The sequence below is a fragment of the Panthera uncia genome (genome assembly GCF_023721935.1).
Source record: "Panthera uncia isolate 11264 chromosome A3 unlocalized genomic scaffold, Puncia_PCG_1.0 HiC_scaffold_11, whole genome shotgun sequence".
Lineage (NCBI taxonomy): Eukaryota > Metazoa > Chordata > Mammalia > Carnivora > Felidae > Panthera > Panthera uncia.
The window spans coordinates 11,801,667-11,812,866 of record NW_026057578.1 but is presented as its reverse complement, the minus strand read 5'-3'; the positions used below and the strand labels follow the sequence as shown (position 1 = coordinate 11,812,866).

Below are 11,200 nucleotides of genomic sequence, written 5' to 3'. Positions count from 1 at the left end.
ACTAGAGTCCAGAAATCCAGGGGCGTGTGCACAGGGGGGCCCCCGAGGGCTCCTGTTCAGCAGGCGGCTGGATGAGGGCGTGCGTGCCCAACTCGGGAGAGCACGTCCACAGCAGAAGTCAAGAGCAAAGACTTTCGGAAGAGGAGGATGGGAGGGGGCAGGAGTTAGCTACCAGTGACAGACTGGACCGGCTCGTTCTGTAGGTGACATGCCCTGCATCCTCTCCCTTCCAAAGTGACAGCAATTTGGGAGGGGACATTCTTCCACTTCCCCTGCGTTTTTAACGGAGTTCCTGCATTTGCCAACCAAATAAGTGAGCTAATGTAGAAATCCTCGGTTCGAATTGGAGCCAGCTATAAAATTAAATTTAAAAAAGGCATTTTACATGGCTTATTTACAATTATACTTCTTCAAGAAGTGATTGTTATAGGTCTATTTATCTTCCCCAAGCCCTCCCCCCACCACCCTCAATCCCCACCCAAAGCAGGTAATTTATGTATCTATTTTTTTCCTTTTAAAAAAATGAAACCGAAGAGAACACCAGAGATGGAGAAGAATGGTGTGTGGAGTCTCATTTGCGCTGCCCTGGGGTGGGGCTGCCTCTTTGCTCCAAAGGCCATTCGTAGGAACGGGCTCGGCGGTGGGACCGCGGCGGATCTCAGTTCCGGGTGGAGAGATCCTGGCTGAGACGGGACGCTGGGGCAGGAGACCGGGGGAGCAGAGCAGCAGGACAGACGTCGTCTTGTGAAAACAGAAAGCCAGTCCTCATGAAGGGAGTTCCCAAGCCACAGTGAAGGCGTTTTGTGCGTGGACACTGTTCACATTTTTTTTCCCCCTCGAACCCTGTGATCCTTCATCAGACACTGTATTTCTACTCTCTTCCTGTGTGGAGCCCCCAGACCTCACACCAGGCTGCCTTCTGGGTGGCGGCGGGTAAAGCACATACATCCTCTCCTCCTCTCAGTACTCGCTCACCTGAGCCAGCTCGGGCGTCAAGTTGACAGTAATGTTTTTATACAAGGCGTCGTATGTGATGTTTGCAAAGTAGTTCAAGTTGTTGAGGCCGTCCAGCCCTTGCCGTTCTTTGGACTTCCTCAGCAGAGCATACCTGTTGAAGCAGAGAACAGAGGGGTGGCTCTGAGCGAGGGGAGACCCCTCCTGGCAGGGGATGGGGCGGGGCAGACACGGGAGGGGACACAACCCAGGGCAGCGTCCCCTGGCGGGTGACTGGCCCACCGTGCAGCTGCTCCAGGCCAGATGTTATTATGGGAAACATGTTATGTTATTATGGGAAACACCTCCTACTTCACGCCAGGTGCTTTCCTTATGACATCATTTCAGTTAACGTACCTGCCCCGTAGCAAATGAAGAAGCCAGGGCTCATGATGTTAAATGACTTGCCGAAGGTAAGGGCAGGGGGCAGGGGAGTGGCAGGTAAGATACTAAAAATCCATCGGATGAGAAGGTCAGGGTCGGCATTCGGTGCCTTCCTGCTCCCATGACAACAGAATGCATGCAGCGAGAACTGATGGTCCAGAGAACAGGCCTCCTCCCAGTTAACGAGACAAAAAGCTACTCCTGGAAAGGCAGAGATGTCCCTCCATCTATATGCCCCAATCAGTCCAGTATGGAAGCTTCTTATCAGAAGCAAAGGTGATAACAAAGCAAGTACAAACGGAATTTCAGGGGCCACCCTTCTGGAACCGGAGCTCGCAGGAAGGGCGCCAGTCTGCTCTGTGGTGTGGGTGTAGGTTACACAGAGACCTTTAACGGGAGTGGATTTTTCTCCAACTCCCTGAAGACTACAGAAGAGACCATGAAGCTTAAGCTGCCAAGTGACCGATTTCCTTAAAAGACCTATGATCAAGTTTTGCACCGATAATCTGATTTCACACAAGCGCCTGCCTCACGGGTAAATGAACATCTCTCCAAGAACTATTCAACAGCCACCAGAACCGGACCTTAGAGAGGAGGTGGGGAGGAAGACAAAGGGTTGCCACATGCTCTGGGACATCTGCAAATGCAAAGTACAGAGGGTATTTGTGAGAAGGATAAACACATTGCACCAACCTTCCAAGAAATTGGACTTCTCCTCGATGGTGATGAGGAATAGATTTGTATTTCCCGGTGTCGCCTTCTGGCCGGCTCACGGAGTAGCCTGCATTCTGTACTCTGTCCGAGACAAAGAGAATGGGCTTTTAGACCAAATGATCTAGCAGTGCAGGTGTCCACATCTATGCTGAGGCTGAGAAACCCCAAGGTGAACAACAGAACTTCTGCACCTAAATATTCAATTGCCTACCCTCTGGGCAAGTGCATGGTTGCAGACAAGAGGTCTACAATACAAAAAAAGTTTTGAGAAAGAAAAGAAATTTAAAATTCTCGAGAGTGAGGTGTGCTGCCAGGTCCCCAGGGACAGGTACATCGGTGAGCGTCCCCCAGGGGGTGAGTGCACACGCCCTCTCGGCCGGCTTGTTCGGATCCTATCAATATTTTTCTCACTGGTGGACAAAACACTTTTCCTTTCCACCACCTGCTATAACGCAAGTCAGGAAAGTCAAGAGTTGCACTGTGCTTTCCTGGTTGTGAACTTAATTACTCTGCCCAACTCCCCCGTCACCACGGAGGTCAACTCATTTGCAGGACATCCTCTGATCTAGATGTAAAACTTCACAACACTATGGGGACAGCAGCATTTAAGGAGGTATTCGGTTATTTATCCTTACTATGAAAAAGATAGGATTTTGCAAGCTGGGTTTACTGGAAACTTGACGGGACTGTAAGAAACTATGAACGCATGGAGGCAGACTTTGGAGAGCTGTGTAAAATTTACGGTTGTCTTCATATGTCAACACTGAGGGAGAATATTATTTCAACATCCTCCTCTTGACTCCAAATTACACTCTCCTTTTGATACAGGAAAGTGTGTTCTTACTCTGAGTTGATAAATACATATAGGATGCCTACTGTGTGCCTGGAATTGTGCAGCACACTGGGGGGAACCAGCCCCAGATCCTGCACCCAAGGGGGTTCCTGCTGACCTGGGGACAGTGCCAGCGGAGAACTGACAGATGTCCTGAATTGGAGTTTGACTGGACTCAAGGACCAGTCAACCAGTAGGTTTGTGGCAAAGCTGTTCATCCTCACCGGGTTCCTAAGAAACCCGAATTAATTAAAAGGATGAGATGCCATTTTTATCTCTCAGACTGAGAAAGAATTCTCTGGAGCTCCTCTGTCCGGTACAGCAGCCCCGGGCCACACGCGGCTGCTGAAGGGCCGAAATGTGGCGAAATGTAAAAGGTTGTTTATAGCCAATGTTGGCCGTGATGGAACGGTGATGCACCATGGCTTGGACTCTTTCTGCAATCTCTTCTGGAAGAAAATCCTGGCGATTACCATCCACATTCAAAAGAGCAACTTACTTGACTCTGCCGTCCCACAAGAAGGAATTTAAGCTACAGAAATATCTGCACACGTGAACAAGGATATTCAAAACTGCGAACAACAATGTTCATCGACGGGAGAGGATTAAAATAAATTCTCGTGTATCCACGTAAAGGCATACCATGCCGTTGCTAAAATTAAGGAAGTGGCTCTCTCTGTATTAACGTGGTTGGAGAAGGGATGGGCCTGGGTTATTTACGTAGGAACAGAAAAAAGTGGGGAAAGAAACAGCCTGTTCGAAATCGCTACTTCCTAGGAATGAAATAGGATAGCGGTGGGGGATTAAGAATTACGCTCTGGTTTATGCACCTTTGTATTATGTGAATTTTTACGGGCAAGTATTGCTCTGTAATTAAAAAGCAACACGTAGCTTTCTTTTTTAAAGCCAATTTAGAAAGTAAACAGATACAAGGTAGAAATTCTTTTGCTTCTTTGTTCCTTACTAGGTTACTATTCACTTACTGTGTAAAAAGACTAGTTGACGTACTCAAATACAGCACCGTTCACCCAAACTTGTACAACGCAAGCCTGACCTGATGGTACGGATAAATATGTGTACACATCACTAATATGTGACCTCTGGTTTGGGGAGGTTTCAGTGAAATGTGCCAGGAGTGTAAAATAAATACCAGATTTCAAAGCTAGACGGGGGAAAAAAGATGAATGTGAAGGGTCTTGTCAACATCTTATACTGATTATATGTTGGAAGGATATTATTTCTGATATATTACGATAAATACACTGTTAACATGTTTTATTAATAAAATAGTGAAATTAATTTCCCGTCTTTTTCTTTTTTAACCTTTTTAAACGTGGCTGCTAGAACACTTCACATTACCTCCGTGGCTTGCACCCTATCCCTCCTGCGTGGCGCTTGTCTGGGGGAGCCTAAGGCAGTGTTTCTAGAAGGCACCGGAAACTGGAAAAGGGGGTACCTGTTCCATAAGTCATCATCTTCTCCACCCCAACCCCAGAAAGCGTTTGGGAAGCCATTGATCTTCCGGAACTGTTCCACCGTTAAGCCGCTGACTCCACCAAAGAACTCGGTGTAAGGAAGCCTGGAAGGAGACGTACAGCTTCAGTCATCTGTGCGTCCAAGGGTGGTTTGTCCCCAGGACAGGCCGCCACCTCACCGGAGAACCACATAACGTGAAACAGCGCTCTCCGCACTGCTGTCCTGACCCATCTGCAACCGTTTCCTTGTGCTGAGGCACGTCGCCCTCCGTAGCTAACTGCATCCTTCTCTAATTGTTTTTTCATAACAGCTTTATTGACACGTAACTGGCATTCCATATAATTCACGCATTTAAAGTACACAACTTCGTCGTTTTGGGACATTCACGGAGTCGTGCCACCACGACCCCACTCCATTCTAACACCTTTCATCACCCCAAAAAAGAAGCCTTGTACCCATCAGTGGCCACTCTCCGTTCCCCCTCCTCCCCTCAACCCTAACCATCACTGTCCTTTCTGTGTCTGCAGCTTTGCCGAATTCTGGGCAAGTCACGGAAATACAATCAGGCCAACACATGGCCTCTGGTAAGTAGCTCCTGCCTCGCACCAATGCTTTCAGGGTTCATCCACCTGCCAGCGTGTCAGGACTCCCTTCCTGTTTGCTGCCGAATAGCGTGCCATGCCGTGGCTGTGCTCCATTTTGTTTATCCCTTCGCCAGCCGATGCGTGCTGGGTGGAGCTAACTGGGTTTGGCCACCTTTGCATCTCTCAGCATCCTTTCAGATTTGACCTCTTCCAGGGGACATGATACTCACAGGTACATATACTTGTCCAACTTGGTTGCGAAGTGTCTCGGCATCTGCCCGCATCCATAGTAGTTCCGATCGCTTTCTGGTATATGATCCACATCATGAAAAATAAGACAGTCCCAGTCCAGATCCTTCATTGCTTCTTGAAAACCGACGTTGAAAAGCATGGCTCGATTAAAAGGCTGGGTGCCGACCTAAAAGAAGCAGAACTTTATTTTTCTTTTGCTCCCGGAGCAAACTCTTTGCTGTCCCAGCCCTGCCTAAAGGAGCGCTTACTGAACCCGACGGGGAGGGACCCCTGGGGGCTGGGCCAGCACGCTCATCACTGCCTCACAAGCCACTTGACATCTCGCCCCGATTTCCTTAGAAATGAGAGGGGTGATGACTCTCTCCCAAGACTGTCCTAAAGGCAGACATTCAACCCATAACAGCATTTGGAAGTCCCATAAAGGGAGGAAAGAACAATACAGCCACTTCTACTCACGGCTCCTTATCCTTATCTTAAGGGGAATTTCCTGGGTCTGGAGACTGAAGACACCACCCAAGGCAGCTCTGACTCCACCCCCACACAAGGAGCCTTTGTTGAAGGGCACACAAAGTTCCACCCTGGACTCGGGTCTGCCCGTCTCGAGTGACACCTCAAACCCAAACTGCTCTCTCTGCTCTCCCTTTCACCTCTGGATGGCTCGATCGTCAGATTTCCGTTTCGCTAGCTCTGCACTCCAAAGGTGGACTCTAAACTGCCGCCTCGGAACAGAGAGAAGAGGGAAGGAAGGGCCACTCGCCTGTTCAACCACATAAAACGCAAACCGCAGACGCTGGCGCTGGAGCATGGGAATCAGGTGTCTGAGCAGGACTGGGAGGTGCTCGTGGCGGTTCCGGAAGGGGATGAGGATCGCCACCTGGAGAGGGTCACAGCGAGAGAAGACGCCCCGTGAGTCCCCCCGACTTCTGCTTTGTGGCACGAGGCTGCTGCGGAATCGGGGGACCGGCTCTTGGGCTATTCTGGAAGGCTGCCTTGTCCGCAGCCTCTGCTGAGGGAGCAGCTGTATTGGCAGGTGGACCCTCGGAAGTAAGGGGACTTTGTCCTCACACACACCACGCTGTGTACATAGTGCACCTGCTGAGTGAGTTCTTTCTAGGCCACAACCCAGAGGAAGACGTTCATCCTCCACCAAGACCTGTCCCACAAACACGTCCATAGATACAGAGGCATACAACTAAAACACGCTCCACAAAACAGTACTTCCCCTTAGAGCGTGCAGCGCACTCTGAGATAGATATATACATATCTATCTCATCTCTTAGTGCTGGTCACACGCCCAGTGATGGGCTGGAAATGCCCGTGTATTCCAGATCTGCCTTGTCCTTGCAGGACCGGCACAGAAACAGCACTTGAATAAACCCTTGTTGAAACACTGGACTTAGGCCGGTGTCATGAGCCAGATCCACACGCTGATGCCTCCTAACTACAGTCATGCAGAAAAACCACCAGAAATTCTCAGTGTCAGGCTGGAGAACTCCGCTCTTGGTCGCACTAAGCTCAGAGTAACAACGCCGAATGAGGCACATGCAGCCCCGGATTTGTGAAGATGGCTTTTGCTAACATGGCCCAAGAGATCTACCAACCCTCCTCCTTGCTTAGCCAAGACGCCTATAAAGAAGACCAAAGGGTCCCGCTCAGCCATGCGGACGACACACACTTCGGAGGCTGCAGCCTGTCCTTAGGGAAACCCACGCCTCCAAAGTGTTTCCATGAACTGCAGATACTTTGCATCGGGCAGTAGGGTGCAAAGCACAGATTATCACGGTCCGTGAATCCCACGGCGACCTGGGATGATGGCCAAGTCCAGGTGGGCCTCCTGGCATCTGGTCTGACTTCACAGCCTACCTTCCATCGAGGCATGCAATCCGAAGGCTTCCAGTGACCTCCGAGCTTGATGGCTGGGTCTTTGGAGAAGATTTCATGGATGTCGTCCATTGCGATCTCACTCATGTTTATGTCTATTGGGCCCTCTGAACACAGAAGGGGGTGGGGGAGAAAAAGAATTAAGAGGCCAGAAAATGACAGAAGCCTCCCCCCCATGTCCAGGGTTTCACTCTCTAGGGAGGTTCAATGCTTTTTCAGCTGACTGCCATCTTTCACAGTGCTGGGAGGCCCTTCCTCTGCTTTGCAACCCCCTGTATTTCACTTCATCACTATTACTGGGCAAAGCAGTAAGTCAAGAAGTTAAGACTTTAGAGCTTTGGCTCTGCCAATGGAGTGGAAAGAAATTGAGACTGAGTGAATGGCAGCTGAACGTCTCAAAGAGGAAGGAGGAAAGTGGCTGTGCTTGAAGCCTCTCTGAGGGCTCCGGAGGCGAGCACCCACGCACGGCCCCACCACCGATCGGTGATCCCGAGTGATCATGCCCAAACTCAAGACATTCATCTTCTGCTCAGGTCATGATCTCTCGGTTCGTGAGTTCAAGCCCCACATCGTCCAATCCTCTGCAGCCCCCTCTCTCTGCCCCTCCCCCACTTGCACTCTCTCAAAAATAAAACATTAGGGAAAAAAAAAAACCTCTCACTCTTATTTTAATCAGATAAAAAGACCCGTCAGTCTGCAAAGTCAGGGCGGCTCTACTCACTCATGGAAGGGAGCCTCTCAGGGCAGGTATGGTTTGCAAAGTAGGTGAAGTCTTCGGGAAGAAACGTTGTGGTTTGTAGGAAGGTTTCGCTGTGGTTCAAGTCAAGAGGATAATCTAGAGAGGTAAGAAAAAAAGGCACATGTCCTCAATTCTGCAATTCTCAGAGGGCTACCAGAGAAGTATTTTTCTTAGACAGCATTTTTTTGTTTTGCAGAATTGGGACTCTGGGCTAGCTGTTTACCGCAGCTAAAAATGCGAACACATCAATAAACAGGTTAACAGACGATCTTATGCTAACCGGTGTTTCTATTCTTATTGTTACTACAGTTTTATATGCACCTCAGTGTGCAAAGAATTCTAGAACATAATTTAAAAAAAAAAAAAAAGGAAAGAAATGAAACAGTGTCCCCCTCCCATGTCTTACTCTCTACAGGAATTATTTTCACTTCTTTCAGACAACTACTGTGGTATTCACTTCCACGGACAGCTGTTCCAGGAGCTTCTGTTTTAGGTCTGTGGGTTTTGCTCTCTTCCCTCCCTGCCCCCACGACACACACACTCTTTCACCCTCCCATCCCCCAACATATATGATCACTGTGGTTCACAAAATCCTTAGTATGTACACGGAAGGATTTATTCCTCAGATACTATTTGTAGCTAAGAAATGTGGAAGGTTAGGATTCCTTTTCTTTTCCTGCATAATTTTTTCCTGGAGCGACTGTTTCTGTTTGCTTAGTTGTTATTTTTTTTTTTAAGTTTATTTATTTCGAGAGAGGGACAGAGAGAGCAAGTGAGTGGGGGAGGGGCAGAGAGAGAGAGAGAGAGAGAGAGAGAGAGAGAGAGAGAGAATCCCAAGCAGGCTCCGCACTGTCAGCACAGAGCTGGACTTGGGGCTCGAACTCACAAAGGCACTGTCAGCACGGAGGCCAGTGTGGGGCTCGAACTCATGAACCGTGAGATCATGACCTGAGCCAGAGTCGGACACCCAACCAACCGAGCCACCAGGTGCCCGTTTGCTTAGTTTCATGTGGTGTCACGACTAAGCCGACACCGTGCCCTTTGCCACCACATTCCCACTTAAGACATTCACAAGCCTCACGTCTTCCCTCAACTCTGTCATCCCAAAGAGGTCCTGCGCCTTCCGACCAGTCTGGACTGGCTCCCCGCTGTGCCCACTGTGCAGATGCTGTCCTGGGGTCTCCCCTCCCCTCTCAGCAGGTGTGGAACCTCACTTTTCCTTGGCTCAATTTCTCCCTCTTTCTCGCTAGAACACATCTCCCTCTGGCTTCCTAAGCAGGGGAATGGAAGTACATCTGTTTCTAGTGTCTCTCCCTTGATCCATAGGCGGGCCGGGCTTACAGAATTCCGGGCTGGACACAATCCTCCCGGAGAACCAGGCAGGTGCTCGACTCCACGCCTCCTGCTGAACCTGGAGCCATTCCAATTCCGGGTCCCTGTAAAGGTGACCGGGAATTGCTTTCCCAGAGTGTGATGAACTTCCTCTGGGGTCAGGAAATGTTACATTTCTATTTTGGGGTCTATTGTCACCCGCTGTGTTGACCATTTGGTGGACCTTTACCGTGTAGAAATTCATGTCCTCCTGTTCTAGAATTTGGGGGCAGGAAGAGTAGTATTTTTTTTTTTAATTTTTTTTTAACGTTTATTTATTTTTGAGACAGAGACAGAGCATGAATGGGGGAGGGGCACAGAGAGAGGGAGACACAGAATCGGAAGCAGGCTCCAGGCTCCGAGCCATCAACCCAGAGCCCGACACGGGGCTCGAACTCATGGACCGCAAGGTCGTGACCTGAGCTGAAGTCAGATGCTTAACAGACTGAGCCACCCAGACACGCCCCGCACCCCCCCCCACCTTTTAATGTTTATTTATTTACTTAGAGAGTATGTGTGAGTGGGGGAGGGACAGAGAGAAGGAGAGAGAGAATTCCAAGCAGGCTCTGCCCTGTCAGATCAGAGCCTGATGCAGGGCTTGAACCCATGACCTGTGACATCAAGACCTGAGCTGAAATCAGGAGTTGGACACTTAACCGACTGAGCCCCCCGGGTGTCCCTCTCAACTCTTCTAACTCACCATCTTGCCACTTCTGCTCTGCCTTCTAAAAGGTTTCCTCGTTTTACCCAACCCTTCTTTTTAATTATCATTCCTGCTATTTTTTATTTTAACAAGTCCTTTTTACTTCTGAATGTCCATTTCTTACAATATACTTCTTTTCATGTTTGCAATCCCTTTCCCCACACCCTGGAGAACATATGTGATAGGTGTTGTGAGTTTTCTTCTGCCAGCATGGCCTATTTTCTCCTGATTTGCTGCTGCTTGTCCGTTTTGATTCCTAACACAGTCTTCCTTGGTTATCCGCTAGTATTTCAGAGGGGACTAACCAGCTACCTGGCAGGGCTTGGACTGAGCTTCTGCGTTGCAGAATGTTGTGGCAAGAAGTCTGGTTTGGAAGCCTCCAGCGTCAGTTCCTTAGGGGCTTTCTTCTTGGTCCAATCAGATTCCCCAGAGAACTCTATTCTTTTATAAAGATTTTTTTTAAAGGAACCTCTATATCCAACATGGGGCTCGAACTCACAACCCTGAGATCAAGCGTTGCACGCACTTACCAACTGAGCCAGCCAGGTGTCCCTAGAGGACTCTGCTAACCTCCTGGCAGAATGGTGCAGTCCCTGCCACAGGCACACTGGGACTGAGGAGGAGAATAGGGCACCTAAGCCAAGCCAGGTGCCCTCAAGTTGAGGGGCCTCTGTCTTACCACCTCTGAGGGTTATCAAGTGTCTAGTTCTTTGCCAGGATAGGGGAGAATCTGGGTTTCTGACTGCTTTTTAAATAGCTTTCAATCTATCTTTACCTAGGCTGCCACTTTTAGTCTTATCTGCAAAAGTACTTAATATTGCTAATTCCTGAGCTTCTGGGGGATTTGGGGGTCGTTATCGGCTTTCCCTGCAGCCGCATTATCAGTCAGTTTTCTTGGGTCTTTTGAGCCCTTTATCACCGGTCTGTCTGCTTTCCAACTTCCAAAATTTTTTGCTGTGGTCTCCCTTCTTGTTCTCCTCATTCTTCAGGGTTTATGCCATTCAACACACACACACACACACACACACACACACACACACACACACACACACTGTTTACTGTCATTTTAGTGAGGCTTTAAGAGTGTGGAGTTGATGCCTCTTTCCTGGGGATCTGTATGAAGGGGGCCCTCCAACTTCTTATTTTTTTTTTACAGAAAAAGAAACCGTGTCTACACAACTGGTACAAGGAGACCTGGCCAGTGCATGGGTAACTCTGGGTTAGTGATCTTTCCATTACACTGCACTATTTTTTCAGAGTATTAAAATCTC

At 49.0% G+C, this 11,200-nt stretch overlaps 1 protein-coding gene across 2 annotated transcripts in view; it reads right to left on the bottom strand.

Annotated features, from left to right (window-relative positions):
• Nucleotides 1-863: 863 nt before the first annotated feature.
• The window catches only part of B4GALT5 (beta-1,4-galactosyltransferase 5), a 73,489-nt gene continuing 63,152 nt past the window's right edge, over nucleotides 864-11,200 (bottom strand). For both annotated transcript variants that reach the window (XM_049650623.1, XM_049650624.1), the window contains exons 3-9: nucleotides 7,838-7,951; nucleotides 7,099-7,223; nucleotides 5,993-6,109; nucleotides 5,214-5,401; nucleotides 4,380-4,502; nucleotides 2,071-2,172; nucleotides 864-1,108 (exon numbers count right to left, since the gene is read on the bottom strand). In XM_049650623.1, the coding sequence (XP_049506580.1) occupies nucleotides 961-1,108; nucleotides 2,071-2,172; nucleotides 4,380-4,502; nucleotides 5,214-5,401; nucleotides 5,993-6,109; nucleotides 7,099-7,223; nucleotides 7,838-7,951 (917 nt within the window). In that variant the 3' untranslated portion in view covers nucleotides 864-960. The remainder of the gene's footprint in view (nucleotides 1,109-2,070; nucleotides 2,173-4,379; nucleotides 4,503-5,213; nucleotides 5,402-5,992; nucleotides 6,110-7,098; nucleotides 7,224-7,837; nucleotides 7,952-11,200) is intronic.